This window comes from Jaculus jaculus, chromosome 13 (genome assembly GCF_020740685.1).
Source record: "Jaculus jaculus isolate mJacJac1 chromosome 13, mJacJac1.mat.Y.cur, whole genome shotgun sequence".
Classification (NCBI taxonomy): domain Eukaryota; kingdom Metazoa; phylum Chordata; class Mammalia; order Rodentia; family Dipodidae; genus Jaculus; species Jaculus jaculus.
Genome location: NC_059114.1, coordinates 6,218,137 through 6,243,798, shown reverse-complemented (window position 1 = coordinate 6,243,798; position 25,662 = coordinate 6,218,137). Strand labels below are relative to the sequence as shown.

At 49.4% G+C, this 25,662-nt stretch overlaps 1 protein-coding gene across 3 annotated transcripts in view; it reads right to left on the bottom strand.

Moving 5' to 3' along the window:
- Grk3 (G protein-coupled receptor kinase 3) overlaps nucleotides 1-24,661 on the bottom strand; it is a 133,423-nt gene extending 108,762 nt beyond the window's left edge. For 2 of the 3 annotated variants that reach the window (XM_045132678.1, XM_045132679.1), the window contains exon 1: nucleotides 24,549-24,661. In XM_045132678.1, the coding sequence (XP_044988613.1) occupies nucleotides 24,549-24,661 (113 nt within the window). The remainder of the gene's footprint in view (nucleotides 1-24,548) is intronic. The other variant, XM_045132680.1, reaches the window with a different exon arrangement.
- Between the last annotated feature and the right edge of the window lie 1,001 nt (nucleotides 24,662-25,662).

Sequence of the window (25,662 nt, the reverse complement as noted above, 5' to 3'; positions counted from 1 at the left end):
CTGAATGAACCCAGGAGCTGCGCTAAGATAGGTGCCAATTATCCTCACGGGTGTGCCACACCCAAGCCACGCCCCCTGCTGGGTGTGTGACAGCCCCTCCCCACACTGCTTGGATTACTCTAGAAGCTTCTCTCTTGTGCATGATCTTCTGGTGTTGCAGCCTGAGGCCTTAACAAGGGCTTCGGCCAAATGGCCTTTTGCCTACTCGTCACAAGAAGGTCCCTGGGAGCCCTTGCGGGCCAGGAGCCACAGCCTCTGGTGGTCAGGGCCCCGAGTAGCCAGCCCCTGGACTTGGAAGCACAGGTTTTGTGACGCACTGGACGCCAGGGCCGATAAAATGCTAAGGAAGGTGTTCCTAGCCTGCCCTCCACTTCCAGCTACAATGCCACTCGTATCGGAAGGGGGCATGGCCTTTCTTGGCCTGGACGCTGAGTCTCCGCTGCCATAGCTTAGACCACGCTCTGACCAAGAGGACCAGCCTTTCCACAGAACGCCCAGGGCCCCGAGCTTCCCTTCCTCTGCATTTCTCAGATCATCCTGGTATAATAAGGAAACACAACCAGGATAATACATTATGTCTCAACCTCTCCTACAAGGGGGGGGGGGTGTCACATGACCTAGTCCCCAAAAATGGGGAGAACTGACAAGAAGCAATATGCACCCTTCCGCATCACTTGAAAGGAAAGCACTGCCTGGACGCCAGCCCGTCCCTTCCCCTCCTGCCCTCTGACACGGCCCCAGCTGAAGCACCCATGAACCCAAGACAGAGGCCCACAGAGGCCAGTGAGGGCAGGGAGCCAGGCTGCAAGCCTAAAACGGAGCAGAGCAGAGTCCCTCTTCCCTGCGCTTGTCATCTTAGCTAAGCCCTGGGGCGCAGGGAAATTTCTCGCCCTCCATGGTGATCCTGATGGAATGGGTCTGGCTTGGCCTGGATGCTGAGTGTCTGTTACCATAGCTCAGGCCACAGAACCTGACCAACAGAACCACCAGTCTTTCCACAAAACCCCCAAAGCACCAGGCTCCCTTCCTCTGAGCCTCTCTCATCCTGAGAAAAGAGAAACCCAACACTACAGAGGCCACGCATCAGCCCAGGTCCATCTGGAACTTCCAGTCACTATTTTTATTTATTTTTATTTATTTATTAGAGACAGAGAGAGAGAGAGTGAGAATGGGCACGCCAGGGCCTCTAGCCACTGCAAACGAACTCCAGATGCACGTGCCACATTGTGCATCTGGCTTATGTGACCTGGATCCTTAGGCCTCCTAGGCAAGCACCCAGTCATTTAAAAACAAAAAAAAAAAAAAAAAAAAAAAAAAAGAGCCTTCCAGAAAAATGTCTTCCCAAGACTTTAGGCTTTCATCTGCATCACTTCATTCCAGACCTCAGCTGGTTCAACTTGCCTGCTTCATTCAGTACTGGTAAGTGGTGAGTTTTCCTCAGCTAGCATCTTCCTCACATAGGCCTCCCCAGCATGGTTCAAAGAACAGGATTTTCATAGCTTCAGAAAAGCCATCGTAAAAAATCTAAACAAACTCGCAGCTGAAGGTAACATTATCATCTCAACAATGTGTTTGCACATTCAAAGGGATTCTGGACTTCCAGATCTCATGTCATTTGAAGGATTCAGTCCTTACAACAACTGACTCTAAAGAGCTCAATATATTGGATATGAAGAACACAGGTTATTACTATGTCTATGTGTGTGTGACTGGGGACTGAATCCAGGGCCTAGCATGTGCTAGGGGAGCACCCTACCAATGAAGTCTTCTTTACCTCTTTTTATTTTTATTTATTTGTTTTTCAAGGTAGGGTTTCACTGTAGTCCAGGCTGACCTGGAATTCACTATGTAGTCTCAGGGTGGCCTCGAATTCACAGTGATCCTCCTACCGCTGCCTCCAGAGTGCTGGGATTAAAGGCGTGAGCCACCACACCCAGCTCCTCTCTTTTTTTCTGATACAGGGTCTCTCTAAGCTGCCAGATTGGGCCTTGAATTTTCTCTGGAGCCCAAGCATACCTTGAACTTGGGATCCTCCTGCCTCAGCCTCCTGAGGAATTGGGATTACACGCCTGTACCACCAGGCCTAGTTTTTTAAATATATACGCTCTTTGGGGGAAGGGAGAGCAAGCCTGCTCATTCACTTAGTGTTCGTCCACTCAGACACACCCTGAGCCTTCCCTGTGGTGGACTTGACCATCCCAGCCCTGCTCAGCCAGTGACACAGGGTTGATGTAGAGTGAGTCACGTGGCATACACAGCCAGTGCCACAGCATTGTTCTAGGGTGCCGCACCCAGAGCACTATGACAGGACTCTGAAAGTAAAGGGACACCTGTCAAGGATCAATCAAGAAGCCAGGGAATGAATGGCTGGCCTTACAAGCCAGGCAGGCCTGTAGCAAATAAATTGACAATACAACTGCCATTTGAAAAAGTAATAGGAGGAGGCCAAGAGATGACTCGGCTGTTAAGGCCTTCAAAGCCTAATGACAAGGATGCACAAGGTGGTGCATGAATCTTGAGTTAGTTTGCAGTGGCATGCCCATTCTCCTTATCTCTCTCCCTCTCCTTGCAAATAACTAAATAAAAATATTTTTTTTAAAAAAAAGGAATAAGGCCAGGCGTGGTGGCACACAGCTTTATTCCCAACACTCGGGAGGCAGAGGTAGGAGGATCACTGTGAGTTTGAGGCCACCCTGAGATTACATAGTGAATTCCAGGTCAGCCTCAGCTAGAGTGAGACCCTACCTCAAAAAATAAAATAAAAAGGAATAAGGGGGCTGGAGAGGTGGCTTAGCAGTTAAAGCATTTGCCTGCAAAGCCTACGAACCCAGGTTCAATTCCCCAGTACACACAGAAGCCAAATGCCCAAGGGAGCACATATTTCTAGAGTTCCCTTGCAGTGGCTGGAAGCCCTGGTGGTCTCTCTCTGCTCTTCTCTCTCCCTCTCTCAAATAAATAAAGTACTTTGAAAAGTAATAAGATAACAAAAAAATGTCAGAAAACAAACACCCTCCCTCCACCTTTGGACTCACTTTTGCACCCACGCAAAAATGCCTAAATTGTCGCCGTGACGTCAGTGTCCGCAGCGAAAGTGTGACTCTCTGACAGCAAACGCTTCCCTTGCAATGGCTGACAGATGAGGCTGGAGACAAAGGCTGAACTCCCTGGACACTGTGGCCCAGGCCAGACCTCCTGCCATCTCCTTGAGCCAACCAGAGCCAGAACTGAGCATCGGTGATGGAAATTACCCAGGGAAGACGTGAACACTCAGCCCCAGGGGGAACCACCCGGCCCAGTGTATTTTTTTTTTTTTGTACCGTACATCAAATATCCCTAATCTAAAGACCCAGATTCAAAATATTCTAAAATCTGAAACTTTGTGAGGACGGACGAGTGGGCAGTTCCACATGCTGTCAATCAAAATGCAGACTGACCTAGAACGGTATAGAAAATTCACCCTGGGCCATGCCCACTACAAGTACATGAAAACACTGATAAATCTCAGGTTTTGATTTGAGTCCCGTCCTCGAGACATCTCACTATGTACCAGAATCCGAAGAAATCAAAACACTAGACACATCTGGCCCTGTGGATTTCAATTCAGGGACACTGCATCTGAGAGAACTTCCGTCACATGAGCCATCGCTTCCTCTGTCAAAGTCTGGAGGGTCAGCGTTTTCCTAGGGAAAGCCCTCTGTGCTTGAGACCAACCCAAACATCCCCTTGAATTTATTCTTCAGTATTTTATTTATTTATTTTAGAGAGAGAATGGGCTTGCCAGGGCCCCCAGCCACTGCAAATGAACTCCAGAGGAATGAGCCACCCTGTGCATCTGGCTTACATGGGTACTGGGGAGTCAAACTTGCGTCCTTAGACTTCATAGGCAAGAGCCCTAACTACAAAGGCACCTCTCCAGACCCTTCTTTAGCATTTTTGTGATCATTTCATTAAGCATTTTGGAATGTGTGCTTGCATACAATGCGTGGGGATTATAATTTCATGTGAGAACAGATGTCAAATACTGTCTTTCTTCCACAGCAGAAAGTTATTGACTCATAAACCAAACCCATCTGCACGTGAACACATGACAGACAGGACCACGTGCAGTTTGAGGAGTTTATAGGTGTTTTTTATGACAGAGAGCAAGAGGAAAGAGAATTGGCGCACCAGAGCCTCCAGCCACTGCGATCGAACTTCAGGTGTGTGTACCACATCATGCACATGTGCGACCTGCGTGCTGACGTCACCTTGTGTGTTTGGCTTGCATGGGATCTGGAGAGTCCAACATGGGTCCTTAAGCTTCACAGGCAAGCAACTTAACCATTAAGCCATCTCTCCAACCCTAACCTTGTTTTTTTTTTTTTGTTTTTTTTTTGTTTTTGAGGCAAGCCCAGCAGACTGCCCTTTTATGCGAGAGTGAGAGAGAGAGAGAGAAAGAGAACTGGCATGCCAGGGCCTCCAACGGCTGCAATCAAACTTGCACGTGTGCGCCCCCTTGTGCACATGTGCAACCTGGCACACCTGCATCACTGTGCATCTGGTTTATGGGGGACCTGGAGAGTAGAACATGAGTCCTCAGGCTTTGCAGGCAAGTGCGTTAACCACTAAGCCAACTCTCCAGCCCCCTAACGTTTTTGTAATGAATGACCTTGCTTGACTTGCCCTTTGTGACCATCGAGTACCCCTCACCCTGGCTCAAACCCCTAAGCTTAGCCCACCCAGGGAAGGCTCCATTGCTCTCAAAACCTACAACAGTGCTCCAGGCCCTTGGGTTTCGATCTGCAATTTTCAGACTTCCAGGAGGATTACAGACATCTGCACAATTCTGGGTGTTATATCATAATACCATTTTTTCAGATTTTCTTTCACTTCTATGAAAGCGTTGGTTTTCTTTATACTGGTTTTTGGTAAATTTCTTAGTGAGGGCTGGCTTAGTAACACACTAGGCAACACGTTCGTTATTGTGACATGTTTTGACAAATTAATGTTCAAGCAATTTTAAGCTAGAAACTGGTTAAAGCAATTTTAATAAGAAAAACTTGCAGGGAAATCTTATTAAACAGGTTGCCCTGAATCTTCCTTTCCTCCTGCTAGGGTTAATCACCAGAGCTGGGTTGGAGACATGGCTCAGCAGTTATGGTGCTTGTCTGTGTGGCCTAAGGACCCAGGTTCGATTTCTCAGTACTCATGTAACCCAGATGCACATGGTGGCACATGTGTCTGGAGTTCGTTTACAGTAGTTGGAGGCCCTGGCATGCCCATTCTCTCTCTCTCTCTGTCTCTCTCTCATCTGCCTCTTTCTCCCCACACAAATAAATAAAATGTTTAAGTAAAATAATCATCACAGCTGTGACCCAACATACTCCTCATCCGAAGGAAGTTCAGCAAAGGTCTTTGCACCAGGAAGTGAATAGACAGTTCCCAGAAGTTTCTTTTCTCACGATGCTTCCTCCTTCCTTTGATGACCATTTCCCCCTCTCTTCCTTTCTGGCATATTGAGACAAGGTCTTGCTATGAACCCTTGGCTGGTCTTGAACCTGTGAGATCCTCCTGCCTCTGCCTCCCCGTGCTGGAGTTACCAGTGTGAGCCATCATGTAGGCTAGGACCTCCTTCTTATTACCTCCTTTCCCAGTAGGTGCAGAGGTTGTAGGTAGAGCTATTCATACCGGCCAGATTAGTGGGACTCTAGTCTGCCAATGAGCTGATTAAGACTCCGCCCACAGCTCTGCCGTCAGCGTGACAGCCTCTTTCTGAGTCATCTAATGCAGCTTCCCGGGGCAAGCACCGTCCTCCGGCCTGTGCGTCTGTGTGTGGCCGTGAACGCTGCTGTCACAGGAATTAATAAGCTGTCACCAATGCTCTTCCACGTGACCGTGAAGTGCCGTTGGCCTGCCACAACGCGGGTCACCTTCACGCCTGGTCACCCCCTCTGCTGTTTTTTAAAAGTCATCATACGGTTTTCCAAACCTGAGCCGGCCTTGGTGGCGCACACTTTTAATCTCAGCACTCGGGAGGCAGAGGTAGGAGGATTGTGAGTTCAAGGCCAGCCTGAGACGACACGGTGAATTCCAGGTAAGTCTGGGCTGGAGAGAGACCCTACCTTGAAAAGCCAAACAAAAGAGAGTTTCGAAACCCTGAAAAGGAGTGGAGAACAGGGGAGCCCAGCGCCCACGGCTCGATGCTGCATCAGCATGTATGGAGCCCGCCTCCATCGCGTGCGACATTCAAACCTCGGAGCCCATGTCACTGAAGCCTTACTACTTCAGTTAGTATTTCTAAAGACTCTGGATGTTTCCTTACATGGAGAAAGCTACTACTGCCTCCCACACTGCCCTGGAAACAAGTGGTTCCTGGAGATCGGGCGCCCCCTCACTGCTCAGCTTCCCACAGCTCCCTGGGAGGCGGCCTCCATGCAGCTGCTGGCTTTGAACCAGGATCTGTTCCGGACTCACACGCCACCTGGTCGTTACTGGCCGATGCACGTCTTGAGTCTGTTAACCTAGAAGCCTCCCTAAAGCCTACCTCCTGCCTTTCCTCTTCCCCCCAGGCACTTCCGGCTAAAGAGTTAGACATGATCCCCACACCAGACTTGTCTGCACGTCTTTCCTCATAAGACTTGTGAGGTTCAAGTTCACTTTCTGGGGAAGGCCTGCTTATGGCATGGTGTCCAGACTGCAGAGCCTCAGATAAGGAAGGGCTGGGTTATTTCACCTGATTAGTGAGATTACTTGGGAAATTCATTGGTGACTGTCTGGTCTCGCAATTTAACACCTGCCATTGGATATATCATAAGGACTCATCTCATTACCTGAGAGATACTTGCTCAACCATGTTTATTGCCACTCAATTCGCAACAGCTGGGAAAAGGAACCAGCCTAGATGTCCCTCAACTGACGAGGGGATAATGAGGATTTGGCACATTTAATCAAGGAAGTTCTACTCAGTGGTAAAGAAAAATGAAGTTATGAAATTGGCAGGAAAATAGATGGATCTGGAAAGGATTATACTAAGTGAGGTAACCCTGGCCCAGAAAGCCAATTGTCACATGTTCTCTCTCATATGTGTATCCTAGTTATAGATGTTTGGACTTCTGTGTGAGTAGGAAGAAAACTCAGCAGCAAAGGCCAGTAAGCTAGAAAAGAGATATAAAAGGAATAAAAAAAAGAAGGGAGGGGATACTTAACAGGATGATATTGTATATATGTAAGTAGAAGAATAGATTAATGGGGGTGAAAAGGTCCAAGTGAGGTCAGGGGAAGAGACTGAGTAAAGGAAAGGTGGGGGGAAGGCTAAGCAAAATCTAGGAGGATATAAATAAATCATATGGAAACCTACTTTTTGGAAAATGAAACACTCAGGAGCCATAGATTGTTACTAGAAAATTTTCAGTGCCAGGGATGGGATACCTTCCAGTGAGTTGTTGGCCAAAGAGGTCCCTGATGCCCCCAAAACATTACAGGCCATTGCCAAGGCCCTTGGTTCCCCACCAGGAATAGATGGTAAGACTCTATTGCTGAAGACTCCACATACTTGGGCTGCAAAGCCACTGAGAAATCCTGCTGAACTGAGCTGATTACCTCCTACATGTAGACCTGCTGACAGAAAGCTGGAAGAAGCCATTCTACATGCAGTTCAATGGGAGAGAGAGAAATCACCAGTGAAGATACTCAACAGTGGACACTGCAAGCCTTATATTTGGCCAGCCAGTTCAAATGAGCCAACAGGTGCAATAGTGGCATGTCTGTCATGGTGGAAACCAACTGCCCTCTAACTGGACTGGAGGCCCGCTCCATGGGAGGGAACACATCCCTGATACTGAAAACCTAAAACAGGGGTAGTCATGAGCCCTAGGGCTGTAATGTCTGCTGCTGTCTGGCTAAATGTATATACTATGCTCATCAAACTGCCCAGTAAGCACTTCTCTTAATGTTCATACCCTTATATTAATGCTACTCTCACTTTCGGTAGAGAACCTTCTCTTTTCAGATGGTAGTGACCTTGGGATGATTCAGAAGGCACCATGGTGCTGGAAAGAAGTGACAGGAGTGCTCAGCACTGCAATATCTCTATCACATCTGCCCAGACTCAGGGTCCATTGTGAAAGAGGTGGCAGAAAGAATGTAAGAGCCAAAGGAATGGTAGGACTCCTTACAACGTGCTCCCCCCAGACACAAAATGGCCTGGATATCCATGACCTCACAGTGCCTGACACTGCCTACACAAGACCATCATAATAGGAGGAAAAGATCATGACATTAAAATAAAAGAGAGACTGATTGAGAGGGGGAGGGTTTATAACAAAGAAAGGAGTTTCAAAAGGGGAGGGAAGGGGAGGGAGGGCATTACCATGGGATATTGTTTACAATCATGGAAGTTGTTAATAAAAAATAATAATAAATAAAAACTTGTCATTGGGCTAGAGTGATGGCTTAGTGGTTAAGATACTTGCTTGCAAAGACTAAGGACCTATGTTCAACTCTCCAGATCCCACTTAAGGCAGGTGCACAAAGGTGACACAAGTGCAAGGTCACACGTGCCCACTAGGTGGCGCAAGCATCTGTAGCGCAATTTCAGTGGATGAGGCCCTGGGGCACCAATTCTCTCTCTCTTTCTCCCTCTTTCTCTCTCAAAAAAAAAAACTTGACATTGACCTTTCATTCACTGATTCCTCAATATTGATTATCTTTACCTAAATCAATACTTCCATTAAAAATCACAAGATGGCCTGGGTGTGGTGGCACATGCTTTTAATCCCAGCACTCGGGAGGCAGAGGTAGGAGGATTGCCATAAGTTTGAGGCCACCCTGAGACTACATAGTGAAGTCCAGGTCAGCCTGGGCTAGAGTGAGACCCTACCTCAAAAAAAAGAGAAAAAAAAATTATAAGATGGTAATTTTTTTTTTTTTATTCTATTCATGGTCTGGAGAGATGGCTTAGTGGTTAAGGCACTTGCCTGCAATGCCTAAGGACCCAGGTTCCCCAGTACCCACATTAGCCAGATGCATGCGTCTGGAGTTTGTTTGCAGTGGCTAGAGGCCATGGCGTGCCCATTCACTGTGTGGTGAAGAATGCACCAGTCAGTCTCTGCAGGGGGAGAGACAGGGCCTCACAATACTTCTTCATCACCACTTTTCAGAGAGTTGGGGCCCAGTCTTACTGCCTGGGATCTTGGGGTGTCCTGCTCTACCCTGCTGGGGCATCTCAGGAGTACTCTGTTTTCTTTTGTTTCCATGACAGCAGGTGGTTAAACAACAGAAAGGAATCACCTCACGGACTGAGCCCAGCTCAGAGGCCTGCAGCCGGTCTTCCTGGGCTCTGACCACCATGTGCCTGGGAGCAGACTTCTAAGTGAGGCCACATTGCTGTTCCTAGGGGTCTCTTGCACACCTCAGGGCATGGTCCCTTTCTCCACCTTCAAAGCCAATCATAGCTTTGAGCTCGTCTCGGGCCAGTCACTGTGACTCTGGGCTCTCCTGACAACCCAGGAAGCCTCCTCCTCCCCCTCCGCCTCATTCCACTGGCACCTGGGACGCTCCTCCTGGCAAGATGCCACATGTCCACAGGGGCGGGGGATTAGGATGGGGGCCGCCGTCCCACGGTGGGCTCAGATCTTGTACTCCTTTGATGGGCTATGGCCCCCACTTAGGCCAGGATTTCCAAGGACACCCTTCTTTGTGGGCACTGACTCTGTTAGACATGAGATCTACCCAGCTCCTGAGGGGCACTTTTGTGGTCTGATACAGCAGGTAACAGAGACCCCGGGTTCACACGACGCAGGTCTGCCTTTATGTGGGAGCTAATGTGCAGGCCAGCAGAAGGGAAGCCTGCTCCTTGGACTTTGGAGCTGATAAACACGCGTATTTCACAAGGAAGGGAATCATGAATATCCAACGACTTCCCAACTTGAATTTAATCTCACAGAGTTTTTTTTAAATACTTTATATTTGTTTATTTATGAGAGAGAGAGGAAAGAAGGGAGGGAGGGAAAGAATAGGCGTGCCAGGGCCTCTAGCCACTGCAAACGAACTCCAGACCCATGCACCACCATGTGCATCTGGCTTATGTGGGTACTGGGAAGTCCAGCTTGGGTCCTTAGGCTTCACAGGTAAGCGCCTTAACCACTAAGCCATCCCTTCAGCCTTCTCACAGAGTTCCGATTACCTCTTTTTTATTAGCATGTATTAACTGTACAGAAATAAGTGGCATCTTCATATGTCTACAATGAACTTCAAGAAAACAAATATAATTCTCCCTACTTGAGATGACACTCGGAAAAAAACTAAAAAGAGTTCAAACAAGCACTATATAAATATTAGGGAGCCTTTCTAAGCTCTGGCTGCGGTGCCCATGTCTGTGATCCCCGCTACTCAGGAAACTAGTACAGGAGAATTCCTCGAACCCCAGAAGTTTGAGGCCAGCCTGGGCAACAGAGTGAGAACTTGTCTCACAATAAAGAAATGAGGGACGCTCTAAATTCAAGCCCACGCCATGGGCGTTAAGTGAATGGCTGCCGACTGTCTCCGGGTTAAACGAGGTCTCGCTGTGCGCACCTGCCAAGGGGAGCGCCGAGTCCCGCCCAGCACTTTCCCATCACGGCCGAGTCAGTGCGGATCCACGTACACCCTTTTGTGGAAAGCAGAGGGAAGGATGTGCTCAGCATGAAACTCCCAACAGGACAGTGTCCACCAAAAGGGCCTCGTCCCACAAAGAAACCTCTGTTCTCCCTGGAGCGATTTGCAACATCGGCTGCGCAGCGAGCAGGCCACTCCATTTGAAGCACGGGGACGCAGGCACAGTATTCCACGTGGCACCGAGGAAGCCAGCCAGCCAGTGAGCGCCCCCACTGTGACTTGAATATAAAATGCCTCCTCCTGGCTCATGGCCTGGGACCCTTGGTCCCTAGCTGGTGGGGCTGTTGGAGAAGGTTATGGAATCTTTAAGAGGTGGAGCCTTGCTGCAGGAAGCGGGTCACTGGAGGTGGGATTTACAATTTTGCTGCCAGGCCCTACTTCCTGTCTATCCTTGGCCTCCTACCTAGCAATGTGACCAGCCCTGCTCCAGCCGTGATGGACTCTTCACTCTGGAATTTAAGCCAAAATCAACTCTCTCCTTCCTTAAGGTGCTCTGGCCAAGTGTTTGTTCACAGCAACCAGAAAGCAGCTGGGAGCTGAAGAAATGGCTCAGCAGTTAAGGCGCTTGCCCGCAAAGCCTAATGACACTGGTTCAACTCCCCAGCACCCACATAAAGTGAGATGCGCAAAGTGGTGCATACATCTGGAGTTTGTTTGCAGTGGCTAGAGGCCGTTGGTGTGCCCGTTCTCTCCTCTCTCTCTCCCTCTCTCCTTTTGCAAGTAAATTAAATATTTTTTTTAAAAAAAGAAAGTCACTGATACACACCCAAGAAACCCTTGTGTAAGAATATTCTCAGAGTTCTGTGTCATTCATTTGCAAGGCTGGAGGGGAAGACAGTGTCACTAATACAGGCATCTTCTCAGTCACTGCTCAAATAGCGCCACATGCAGAAATCACCATTGGGGACTGGAGGGATGGCTTAGCGATTAAGGCATTTGCCTGCAAAGCCAAAGGAGCCAGGTTCAATTCCCCAGTAGCCACGTTAGCCAGATGCACAAGGGGGCACACGCATCGGGAGTTGGCTGGAGGCCCTGGCGCACCCATTTTTTTTTTCTCTCTCTCTCTCTCATTCTGTCTTTCTCTCCTTCTCCTCTCCCTCTCCCTTTTTCTCTGTCAAATAAATAAATAATATAAATAATAATAATGATATAAATAATATTAAGAACAACACATGATTAAAAAAGAAATCACCATCGGTCTGATGCAAAGACTAGCCCTTCTCCATGGCCACTGGAAACCAACCAGAGGGAAGGCGTCCTGTCCGGGAGGCACGCAACACACAGCTCAGCCGCTTCTCACCCCGCTCTACACTAAACGTCCCAATGTCAGGACCTACTGTGTAAACTCCTTTCCCAGTCGGGGTGTCTCTATAAGAAATAGTAAATTTGAAAGCTGGGGAGATGGCTCAGTCAGCCATCATGACCACCTGAGCTTGGATCCCTGGCGCCCGTGTAAAATGCCTGGTGTGGTGACGTGTTCCTGTGATCCCAGAGGCAGGGAAGCGGATACGAGGCTGGCTAGTCTAGCCAAATTGGTGAGCTTTGGGTTCAGTAAGAGATCATGTCTCAAAAAGTAAGGTAAAGAATAACAGAGGATGACATCCGACCTCAACCTCTGGCCTCCACATGCACAAGAACTCACACACAAGCATGCGTGCACACGTGCGTGTCACACACAAATACACACATATAAAAAAAAAAAAAGAAATGCTGGGCAGGAGAGATGGCTTAGCAAAGCCTAAGGACCTATGTTCGAATCTCCAGATCCAAGAGATGGCTTAGTGGTTAAGGCACTTGCTTGCAAAGCCTAAGGACCCAGGTTTGACTCCCCAGAACCCACGTAAGCCAGGCGCACAAGGCCACGCATGCACACAAGGTGATGCATGCATCTGAAGTTCGATCAACCAATTCTCTCCCCCCTCATAAAAAATATAAAAATATACATAAAGGAATGATTTGTTTGCTAGGGCCAAAGCTCGGGGGTGAGAAGGCCAGGCATGCATCAGGCTCTGGGCTCCACCTCCTGAACCACATGAAAGCATATTTTACTGGGGCTGGAGAGATGGCTCAGCAATCAGAGGTGCTTGCCAAAGCAGAGTTCACTCTTTCTCAGTGCCCACACAAAGTCACAAACACACAAAGCTGCACACTTCTGTAATCACAGCATCCCTACAATAATGGGAGGCAGAGCCACGAGACTCCAGAGGCTCCCAGGCAGCAAGAGAGACCCCTTCTCAAAAGGCAGGAAGGGGCTAGAAGGATGGCTTAGTGGTTAAGGCATTTGCCTGCAAAGCTAAAGGACCCAGGTTCAATTCCCCAGGACCCATGTTAGCTGGATGCACAGGGTGGTGCATGCATCTTGAGTTTATTAGCAGTAGCTAAAAGTCCTGGCACACCATTCCCTGCTCCCCCCCCCCCATTCTCTCTCTCTCTCTCTAATAAATAAATAAAAAGATTTTTTAAAAAAAAGCTGGAAGGAGAGATGGAACATCCCAGGTTGTCCTCTGACAGCCACATGTGCACGGTGGCCGGTGTGCGCTAGTAACACACACACACACACAATCAATAACAAAAATGGGAAAGATAAGCATTACCACTGAAATTATGTGAAGTCACTATCTTCCTTGGATAATGGGGTTTTATGTCTTGGAATACACAAAACACATCCCTTCCTGCCTTGGCAGCCTATATACAACTTATCTTCCTCCTAAAAGGTTCAGGCCCACAACAATGCCAGCAGCCATCATGCCTGGCGCTTGCTCAGCCCTCAGAAGGCCACAGCTCTGGCCAGTTACAGCTTGTATGCACGCAGAACCACGCCTCGCTCCCGGCCTCGGGCTCAAACACTGACCGCTGACCAGACTGCCGCCACAAATTCTAAATCATTCACAGGGCCAAAAGTTTGTCCCTGAGGTAAAGCTTAGAAGTCTACAATTTCCTTGACATGTGGCTAATGCTAGTTTTATCATGACTAAATTAAAAAAGATAATTTTACAGACAACTTTTTGTATCGTTTTTGTGAATTTCATTTTATTTACATTTTTTTTTAATTCTATTAGCCGGGCATGGTGGCGCACGCCTTTAATCCCAGCGCTTGGAAGGTAGAAGTAGGAGGCTCACCATGAGTTCGAGGCCACCCTGAGACCTGAGACTACACCGTGAATTCCAGGTTAGTCTGAGCTAGAGTGAAACCCTACCTCAGGGGAAAAAATAAATAAATAAATAAAATAAACTCTATTTATTTGATAGAGAGAATAGGGGGCATTCCTGGGCCTCTTGCCACTGCTTAAAAAAAAAAAAAAAAAAAAAAAAAAACAGATTCACGTGCCATTTTGTGCATTTGGCTTTACGTGGGCACTGCGAATTGAACCCAGACTAGTAGACTTTGCAAACAAGCATCTTTACCACTAAGCCATCTCCGCAGCCCCATCTTTGTGAATTTCATCGCTCCTGCTAAACTGGCCACTTGTGATCTGCATATGTAACAGAGCGACGTGTAGAACGCAGCGTGACGTGAGGATGGCCGAGGGAACAGCTGACAGTGGCCCAGAAAGCCACCACAGGAGGAACAAGAGGAGCCCAGTGGCACCACAGAGGTCCCAAAGAGGCTCGCCAGAGGTGCTCTGTCTGGACGGCAGATGGAAGGCACCCACCGGCGTGAAGAGACTGGATGGTTCCCCAGAAGCTCTGGCAGCAGCCGTGCCCTGTGCCAGCCATAGCCAGTGGGCTTCGTCCAACGACGAGCGGGTGGACCACATCCTGCTCAACACCCAGGAGCCAACCGCCTTCGCCCACGACTTCGGCTTCGGTGGACGGGAGGGAATAGAACCTGCAGCTTGCGTTAGTGAGCTCCCAGACGGCGACAGGCCAGAGATTACAGGAGGGCGGGAGAGATGGAGGGAGGGAGGAGGGGAAATTTTGGAATATTAGAAATGCCGGGAGCAGTGGCACACGCCTTTAATCCCAGAACTCGGGAGGCAGAGGTAGGAGGATCGCCGTGAGTTCGAGGCCAGCCTGAGACCACGTAGTGAATTCCAAGTCAGCCTGAGCTGAGAAAAACCAAAAAGAAATGTGGATGTGCGGGTTTTCAACACAGCACTGCAAGAAGCAGCTGGAGGAAGAAAGCCAAGAAGAAACCAGAAGCTCCGCCACTTCTGGCTCTCAGGATCACCACTGCCTCCTCGCCCGCTCAGCTGACCTACGGTCCAGCTCCCCAGCAGCACTGCCCCGACCTGCTTCCCAGGCTGCGTGGCCTCGGGGGCTCCCCCACCACTCTGCCCCACAGCTGCTGCTGTCCTGTACGGTTTGGGGGTTGTTTGTTTGTTTTGTTTTGTCTTGTCTTGTTTTTTTGAGAGTGCCTCATGTCGTCCAGGCTAGCCTTGAACTCACTGCGTAGCCACAGAGGCCCTTGACCTCCTGATCCTCCTGCCTTCACTTCCCAGTTGGAAGGTGAGAGGTGGGGCACCACGGCCTTAGGCTGATGCAATACTGTGAACCCCAACCTCATGCGTGCTGGGCAAGCACACCCTGCTAAGCAAACTACAGCCCCAGCCTCTGGTACCATTTTTTTTTTTAATCTAGTTATTTATTTAAGAGAGAAAGAGGCGGGCTGGAGAGATGGCTTAGCAGTTAAGCGCTTGCCTATGAAGCCTAAGGACCCCGGTTCGAGGCTCGATTCCCCAGGACCCACGTTAGCCAGATGCACAAGGGGGTGCACACGTCTGGAGTTCGTTTGCAGAGGCTGGAAGCCCTGGTGCGCCCATTCTCTCTCTCTCTATCTGCCTCTTTCTCTGTCTGTCACTTTCCAATAAATAAATAAAAATTTAAAAAAAAAAAAAAAGAGAGAGAAAGAGGCAAATAGAGAACGGGAGCACCAGGGCCCTTGGTCACTGCAAATGAACACCAGACACACGCGCCACCTTGTGCACCTTGGCTTACGTGGGTACTAGGGAATCAAATCTGGATCCTCACACTTCACAGGCAAGTGGCTTAACTGCTAAGCCATCTCTCCAGCAGGCCCCCTCCTCCCCCCACTGTACTTTTTAAAAGCACACCTACATCTCTTAGTGCACACAATCTCAACAGCTATATAAAGGAAAATAACGTCTGTCTTCATTTCTGTTCGCATCCATTCATCTGTGTCCGACTCCATAGGAGCCTTTGTTAAAGTGTTCTGGTATCTGTGAACGCACAGACTGAACGCTTATGACGGGATTGTCACTGGGACTTTGGAGATTGGAAATGGATGTGTTATAGGTGGAAAAACTGGATGCAGTGACCTTTAGTGACTTTCCAAGGTTGCCAGACACAAATCTCCTGGCTCTTTTTCTAGTACCTTCTACATTTTCCACAGGAATGGCCAGTAGTGGCACAGGAAAAGGAGAGGTCTCACTGGCAGGAAGCCGTGGAGTTACCATGCATGAAGATCTAGGACAGACACTCTTCTGTGACCCCCCCCCCTTTCTGCTCCTGAGGCCCTGGGAGAAGGAAGCAGGAATAAATCCAAGTCCAGCTCCGAGCTGTCATTCACCAGTTACCAGGAGTCTGAAGGGCACAGGATCTCCGTCGGGCTTGACCTATAGTGTCCGGTAGAACGTATTTAAACATGCACGTGCCTCAGCCAAACCCACAATGCAACTTCCAAAATTAGAAGTGACATTTACAGGAGATGAGGAACCAACTTATGACTTCTGCATTCTAAACCCCCAGAGCAATCAGAGAAGGGCCTGGGAGTTCCAACGCCTGATTAATAAGGAGAACAGAAAGGGAAGAAGAAAGATGTGAGGCAGGCAGGGACACTGAGGGAGCCATAGCTCCATTGGGGTGCCAACTGCAGGCCACAGAGGTGATCAGATCAGTGACAGAATAAACGCTGACCACTCCTATGTCTATTACCGACACACCATAGAGGGACAAAGAGACACACAGAATTCATTTCTACCCACAACAATCTTCATACATATCATTTTACTAATAGGGGAAGACTGTTTGAAATAGTGCTTTTTCTTGGGCTGGAAAGATGGCTAAAGGCACTTGCTGCTTGTAGAGCCTAGTGACCCAGAGTCCGTTCCTCAGTGCCCCCGTAGGGCGGGGTGCACAAAGTGGTGCGTGTGTCTAAAGTTTGTTCACAGTGGCAGGAGATCCTGGTGTCCCATGCTCTCTCCTTCTCTCTCTTTCTCTCATTCTTTCTACCTGTCTAACAAATAAAATTTTAAAAAGGGAAGTGCCTTTTCTTGAGAATAAGGTCACAATATTGTTTTCCCTTTGTCCCAGGATTAGACATTTGAGGGAGAACTGGGATCCCGTTTTGCTAAATAACTGTTTCCACGCAGGTGGAAGCCCCGTTTGGACGCTGGAGAGTGATATGCTGTCATAGGTTTGTCATTAGCCCCAGCAAGGCACGGAAAGGCTCAGAGCCCTTGCACTCCTTGTGGGCAGAGGGCCACCACCTGCCTGGCCACTTAGTCACAATCACCATTCTCACGGGCCCCAGAGGAGGAACTGCCCTGACATTTCAGGAGCTGCACCGGCAGCTGGCTGGGGTTGTCTGCAACATGACTTTACCCAAAAAAAAAAAAAAAAAAAAATCTTAAGGGGGAAAAAAAAAGCCCACAGTTTCATCCATTCCTCACAAAGTAGGAGACGAGGGTGTTCGTGTGGGCGAGGCAGAGCTGCTTCACAGGCGGGATGCATCGAGGCTGGGGAGCCTGGCTTTCCACCCCACCTTTGCCACTACCTAAGCCTACCTGACTTCTCTCCCCAGCTTTCCCCAGCATCGCTCCTTCTGTGGTGTGGAGGACGCGGCCCATCTGGTGCGTCTACCGTAGGACAGCCTGAATGAACTCGGCCCCGCGCACGGCTCTGGGTCAAGTCACAGCGTCATCACCTTATGGGATGAGGCATGCCTTCCCTCCTGAGCACACCTTCAAGTTTGCTCCAAGAACCTGATGCGTGGGGTCACAGTGGGGACTGGCTGTACCTCAAGGGATCTACAGGGTTCTTTCCTTTTTTTTTTTTTTTTTTTTTTTTTTGGTTTTTCGAGGTAGGGTTTCACTCTAGCTCAGGCTGACCTGGAATTCACTATGTCATCTCAGGATAGCCTCAAACCCAAAGTGGTCCTCCTCCCTCTGCCTCGCAAATGCTGGGATTAAAGACGTGTGCCACCACGCCCGGCTTTACTTTTTATTTTTATTTATTTGCAAGGAGAGGGAGAGACAAAGAAGGAGCATGGGCATGCCAGGCCCTCTGGACACTGCAAGCAAACTCCAGATGCACGCATCACTCCGTGCACCTGACTTTACCTGGGCCCTGGGGAATCGAACCCAGGTCGCTATGCGTTGCAGGCAAGCACCTTAATTGCTGAGCCATCTCACCAGCCTCTGCAGGGTTCTTGGTTCAGAACATTTCTCAGTGTTTCTCTGAGTCAGTCCATCCATCGGTCCACGACAACTGCGCAGGAAATCTATTTCTAAGACCTGGCAGCTGCGTGAAGTCTGAGCCTGGTGCAAATTAACTCTGACCAAGAATGGAATAACAACCAAAAGGTCAAAACAAATTACCATCGCAACTGGAATCTAGGTAGAAAAAAGCAGGAGATTTAGCCACACAACAACTACATCATAATAAAATAATAATAATAATAATACTTTCTTCCTGAAGACTATTTGGATTTGTTTTGAAGTGAGATACGCCCTAACCCTATTCTGTTTTTTTTTTTATATTTTATTTATTTAATTGAGAAAGAGAAGACCTAGACAGAGAGACAGAGAGAGAATGGGCGTGCCAGAGCCTCCAGCCAGTGCAAACAAACTCCAGATGCGTACACCACTTTGTGCATTTGGCTTACATGGGTCCTGGGAAATTAAACCTGGGTCCTTAGGCTTTGCAGGCAAGCACTTTAACTGCTAAGCCATCTCTCCAGCCTTCTATTCTGGTTTTTTTTAATATATTTTATTTATTTATTTGAGAGAGAGAGGGAGAGAATGAACATGCCAGGGCCCAGCTACTGAAAACAATCTCCAGATGCATGTGCCTCCTTTTGCTTCTGGCTTATGCGGGCCCTGGAGAATTAAACTGGGATCCTTTGGCTTTGCAGGAAAACGCCTTAACCACTAAGCCATCATTCCAGCCCTCTATTCTGTTCTTAGCATCATTTCATTTCCACACAAGGCTATGGGTATGGAACAGAGACCTGGAACTCCCTAAAAGTCAAACAAGGGGGAATAAGTCAAGTTATGCATCCATTACTCAGATCAGCTAATACTTTACAAAGTGAGCTCTGCTTCCACAAAGGAAGAAAAATGCATCCTTCCCTGACCTGTGGCGGGTAGCAGTATCATAGACAGACAGATGCAAACCACCACGCTCTGCTCTTTACTGGGTCGCCATGTCTGGACAGGTCTTCAAAGAGAATCATTAACGAGTTATTATAAAACGCTCAGCAAGGCCCTTGGTTTCCCAACCAGGAATAGATGGTAAGACCCTATTGCTGAAGACTCCACATACTTGGGCTGCAAGATCACTGAAAAATCCTGCTGAACTGAGCTGATAATCTCCTCCATGTAGGCCAGCTGACAGAAAGCTGGAAGAAGCCATTCTACATGCAATTCAATGGGAGAGAGAGAAATCACCAGTGAAGATACCCAACAGTGGACACTGCAAGCCTTATATTTGGCCAGCCAGGCCAAATGAGCCAATGGGTGCAATAGTGGCACATCTGTCATGGTGGAAACCAGCTGCTCTCTAATTGGACTGGAGGCCCACTCCATGGGAGGGAATACATCCCTGATACTGAAAACCTACAACAGGGGTAGTCATGAGCCGTAGGGGTGTAACGTCTGTTGCTGTCTGGCTAAATGTATTTACTATGCTTATCAAACTTCCCAGTAAGCACTTCTCTTAATGTTCATACCCTTTTATTAATGCTACTCTCACTTTTGGTAGAGAACCTTCTCTTTTCAGATGGCAGTGACCTTGGGATGACTAAGAAGGCACCATGGTGCTGGGAAGAAGTGACAGGAGTGCTCAGGACTGCAATCTCTATCATACCTTCCAAGGCTTCATTGTGGAAGAGGTGGCAGAAAGAATGTAAGAGCCAAAGGAAGGGTAGGACTTCTTACAACGTGCTCCCCCCAGACACAAAATGGCCTGGATATCCATGACCTCACAGTGCCTGACACTACCTACACAAGACCATCATAAGAGCAGGAAAAGATGATGACATCAAAATAAAAGAGACTGATTGAGAGGGGGAGGGGATAGGATGGAGAGTGGAGTTTCAAAGGGGAAAGAGGGTGGAGGGAGGACATTACCATGGGATATCGTTTACAATCATGGAAGTTGTTAATAAAAAAAAAAATTTAAACACCCAGCAAGCATAATGTGTGTGACAAATATAGATTCATAAAACTCTAAACGCCACTCCACAGCTAAACAGAACCTTTAAGCATGCACAGCTTGACAACAAAAGTCTTTCTGTGTATTTCTCACCACACTCCTGTAAGGAAGAGCTGAGGTGGGATTCTTCAGGGAGCCCCTGTCCCTGGGTCATAGCAACAGTCCTACAACTGTTTACCGAAGCAGGAGAAGAAACAGAAACAAGAATCTTGGGCTGGAGAGATGGCTTAGTGGTTAAGACGCTTGCCTGCAAAGCCAACGGACCCAGGTTCAATTCCCCAGGACCCAGGTAAGCCAGATGCACAAGGTGGTATGTGTGTGTCTGGCATTTATGTGCAATGGCTGGAGGCCCTGGCACACCCATTATCTCTCTCTCTCCCCCTCTCTCTTTCTCTGTCTCTCCCCCTTGCTCTGTATGTGTGTGTGTGCATGCGTGTGTGTCTAACTGCCTCTCTCAAATAAATAAATATTTTTTTAATTAGAAAAAGAACCTTAAGTTGATCTTCAGAGATCTCCCCTTCACCTTGTATGAGAAATTGTAAGAAAGCTTTTCAAAAGTACCCCAACACTGACGTGCCCAATAAACAGATATAAGACTCTACGGGGACCAAGTGTAAGTTACTTGACTTCTCTCGACTACCGGTAACTTCAAATCCTTATCAATATGATTAAAAAAAAAAAAAAAAAGCTAGCAAAAATGTGACCTGGTGGAGAAAACCATCTTAATCATGGCTTGGCTGAGCGTTAGCTTGCACTTTGCAACCTTGCCTGGTAGACCTATCTCAGTGGGAGTCTTTGCACCATGGCATGCAATTGACACGGCAGTTAAAAGTCCTGTTTATAGACCCTACACTGGTCACAGTTGCCACTCCCAGTAGGCCCTATTATCAGCTCCATTAGCTCAACAAATGTTTCTGTAAACTAAAGCAGCGATATCATTTGAACAAACCGTTGGCTTGAGCAGGATTTACACTCATTGGCTCCTTAATTGAGTGATGTGTCAACATAACAAAACGTTTGCCTCTTTCCTTCCCAAGGATGAAAATTGTCCCCTGGGCTCAGGGTTCCCTTTTCTGAGAGTCTCTGTAACAGGCAGGGGAGGCCAAGCCCTGAGGACTCATCTCACTACAATTAACTAGGTATTGTTAAGTTCTGTTGATTCTCTGCTGAAATCTCAGAGGTGGGCTGGAGAGATGTCTCTGTGGTTAAGGCGCTTGCCTGCAAAGCCTAAGTACCTAGGGCTCTGTTCCCCAGTACCCAAGCCAGATGCACAAATTGGCACATGCATCTGGAGTGCATTCACAGTGGCTAGAGGCTCTGGCGTACCCATTCTCTCTCTCCCTCCTTCCCTGTCTGCCTTTCTCTCTCTCCCAAATAAATAAGTAAATATTTTCAAAAATATTTATTTTTAAGGGCTGGAGAGATGACTTAGTGGTTAAGCACTTGCCTGCGAAGCCTAAGGACCCCAGTTCGAGGCTCAATTCCCCAGGACCCATGTTGGCCAGATGCACAAGGGGGCACATGTGTCTGGAGTTCGTTTGCTGTGGGTGGAGGCCCTGGCACACCCATTCTCTCTCTCTCTCTCTCCCTCTCCCTCTTTCTCTCTCTGTCGCTTTCAAATAAATAAATAAAAATAAACAAAAAAATTTAATGTTTATTTTTAAGACTGCAGAAGGTGACTCCACTAAGATAAGGAAGCAGGAAGTATATTTTAGTGGCCAGGTAATAAGCTAGAAATAGGAAGAAAAAAATGGATAGCGTCCTGGAGAGATGTTGCAATGGTAAATGTAGTACCTGAAAAGCCTAACCACCTGGGCTCAATTCCCCAGTGCCCACATAAAGCCAGATGCACAAAGTGGCACACACATGCACCTGAAACTGTTTGCAGTAGCTGGAGTCCCTAGCATGCCTAATCTCTCTGTCTGTCTCTTGTCTCCTATATCTCTGTGCCTACAAATAAAAAAAGAGGAAAGGATTTTTAAAACTGGATACTGACAGAGTGAAGGCTAGTTTAGATTCCTTCGCGTTTTCATGCAGCCAGCACTCATTTAGGCATCTTCCTCCAACGTAACCGAATCCACACCCGCAGCACAAGGAGCAACTGTCACCGTGTCCCTGGTTATATTTCAGAACGGAGCCACTGAGATAAACATACTGCCAATTAGGACTCCTGAGGGGGCCACCGTGACCTAAATTCAAGCATCCCTTTGAAAAACAACAACAGAGTAGCAATTACCAAAGGGATCTTTCCTAAAATGGCCGTCCTGTTGACAGTCCTCAGTTTTAAAATGCGAAGACAGATGTGTGATCAGCCATCAGCAATTGTCCCTTAAAAGAAAGCCTTGTCAAAGCCAGGCGTGGTGGCGCACGCCTTTAATCCCAGCACTCGGGAGGCAGAGGTAGGAGGAGCACCGTGAGTTCGAGACCACCCTGAGACTCCATAGTGAATTCCAGGTCAGCCTGGGCTAGAGTGAAACCCTACCTCGAAAAAAAAAAAAAAAAAAAAAAAAAAGCCCTGTCAAAGGACACCAGGGAAAGGCAAGCCTCAAGGAAGTAGAGGCCTGGGTGCATTTCAGAGGGACGCTGAAAAGCAGAAGTCACAATCAAGTTCAAATTACCAAGAAAAATAAATGAACAGATGTTCTTAATTTTAGTCATCATATCTACCCCTCCCCCACCAAGGAAATCCCCCCAAGTTCAGCTTTATTGACAATATATGTATATATAAGTATGTATCTACACATGTGTGTGTGTAAATATATATATATATATATATGTATGTATATGTATATGTATATAAAATACATATTTAAAGATTCCCTGCCCCTCATGAGGGGAGGGGCAGAAAATCAAGCAGTGGGGGAAAGAAATGAAACATTCCTGCATCCCAGGTAGAAACACGCACGGGCTGTTTTAAAGAAATTCGGTTTTGCACTGGGGGAACCCTTGCTCTTTCCCCCACAGGCTCCCCAGTGGCCTGAGATTTTTTTACCCTGCTTCGGAGTCTATGAGCTCTGGCCAGGTTAAGTTCTAAGAGGATCAAACCGCCAACAGTCCACAGAGGTCGGCTGCACTCTTCCCCCGTTTTTACGTCCCCGCTCATCACCCCCAGCTCCAAACCAGCAAGAAGCAAGGGCTCCTGGGGAGTGTGTGTGTGTGTGTGTGTGTGTGTGTGTGTGTGTGTGTGTACGAAGTTTGACTCTCCCAGCAAGCACCTTGAGGGGAGTGGACGCTTTCTCTCTCTTGGGGGCTTTTGTGAACACCCCTGTAAAACACCGTCTGGTCACCTCTCAGAATGAAAAGATTCTCCCAGCCCCCCCCGCCCCGCCCCGTGCAGGCGGCTCAGTGGGAGAGCACTTTACCTAGCTTGTGGGAGGCCCTGGGTTCCATGCACAGCACTCAAAGGTAAACAGATAAGCAAAATATTATTTCCGCCCCCCCCCTTATGTCAAGGTAGCAGTTAAGCCATCTTGGGTGGCTCACGCTCAAACACTGCCGACCCTGAGCGGAGGACGGCCTGCGTTTGCATCTGGCATCTCACAGAATTGCACGGCCTGGCGGCCAACCATAAAGGCGGCGTGTCTCTCTGCCATCATTGCCACGTGCAGCTCACGGCGGCGTTAATGAGGCAAGAAGCAAAAGGTGTGAACCCACCTCTCCCGCCTTGGCATGCCCTGGCATAAACCCCCTGGGGACCCGGAGGACAGCCTTCCCCTGGGGGAGCGCTCCTGGAACTTGGACAAGGAAAATCCCGCACCCGTCAGATCTCAGTAAAATCAGCAGCCCGGCATCCGTGGTGACAACTTGCCAGCGACCTCAACCAAGCCTCTGGCCAGCGTAGAAGATAATTTACCCAGCAAGTTCCCGCCTGGCATCCGATTTTTCACTGTGCTTTTTTTTTTTTTTTTTTTTTAAGCAGACACTCATCTCACCCATTATTATAAGAAAGTGGCACCAGGAAGATGATGCGCAAGTTAAGGACAGAGGCTCAGGTGGCATTGAAACACACTGACACAAGAAAAGTGAGGTTGTTCCCCGCCCCCCCCCCCCAGCCCTCCCAAAAGTCTACTTTATAACGGCTGGGGCAGATGGGATGAGCAGAGCCTGGAAGCCTGGCTAGACATATGAACCCACCCCTCCACTCCTCCTGGGACCCCCCCCACCACCACCACCAGTGGTCCCCAAACAGTGGTTTAAGTTCCTGGGATCAAGTCGTGTGTGCCCTCTACCGCCTAGGAGCCCAGAGAGAGGTGCAGCAAACAGCCGTGCCCCCCATCGCCGCCCCCCTCCCCCGGGAGTGACAGCCAGCCCTGGGTGGCAGAAGGGGGCAGCCCAGAAAGCTGAGCCTGGCTGCGAGGTCGGCGATGGGGCGGGAGGTGGGGGTGGCACACGGATGGGGGACCGAGCGGGGACGGGATGGGGGGTGCGCCAGGGGGACCTGGGCGGGTGGGCGGTGGGGGGGGGGGAGAGGAGGGCGGGTGTGGGATGGGCAGGGGAGGATCGGACGGGGCGGACCGTACCTGGGCTCCGGCAGGACGATCTTCTTGCTGGCGCGGGCGGCCGGGGTCGCCTTACTTTTCTCCATGGCCATCAGGTAGCTGACATCGGCCAGCACGGCCTCCAGGTCGGCCATGTTGGCGAGCGGCGGGGCCGGGACGCGCGGCCTCCTCCCCCTCCTCCTCCTCCTCCTCCTCCTCCTCCCCCTCCTCCTCCTCCTCCTCCTCCTCCCGCCGCCGCCCCGACGGTGGGGGGGGGACGGGCAGGGGAGGGGACACCCGGGCCGCCGCGCGCCCCCGATGCGCAGCGCGCCCCCAACCGGCCGCGCCCAGGAGGCCCGCCCCGCGCCGGGCACTGCCCTGCCCTGCCCTGCCCAGCCTGGAGTGGTCACCGAGGGCTCTCCTTCCCCCCCACCCCACCCCCCCGCCCCCCTGCCTCTTCCCTGGGCATCGTCCCCCGTAGGAGTGGCCATGAGGGGCCTCGTCCTCCTCCGTGGGCACCGTGTCCTCAGGGTGGACGCCAGGTTGCTCTTCCTCCTCCTCCCTGAACACCTTGAGGGAAAGGTGGCCACGCAGGACTTCCTCCTCCTCCTCCTCCTCCTCCCCCTTGGGCACCTTGCCCTGATAGTGACCACCGAGGAGCCTCCTTCTCCCACTCCACCCCCTCCTCCTCCTCCTCCTTGGACATCATATGCCCTCAGGGTGGCCACAAGGGACCTCTTCCTCCTCCTCCCCCACCCTGGCCCTGCCATGACACCTGGACAGTCTCTCACTAGGTGGTTTCAATCCACATGGCCCATGAGCTCCTGTCCAGGTTAGTGATGGCGAAAATTGGCAGACATCAGAGCCACCTTGGATTAACCCTCGGCCGGCGGGTTGGTGGTGTACCCAGCCTCATGCCGGACCCTGATCTCACCTGACCCCCACCCCCCACACACACACACACACGCACTCACGCACACCAGAACTGACCCTGGGGAGCTGCATGTGGGATGTCCTCTGAGACACTAGGTGAGAAGCTTCCATGGCTGTCCAAAGAAAGCTTAGACCCAGGTCGCTGTGGCTCTGGTGGGCTCCTTCAATTCAGGAGCCATCTGGGTGGCCCCCGCGGAAAGCACAGAGCCTCGTGGTGTGTGCT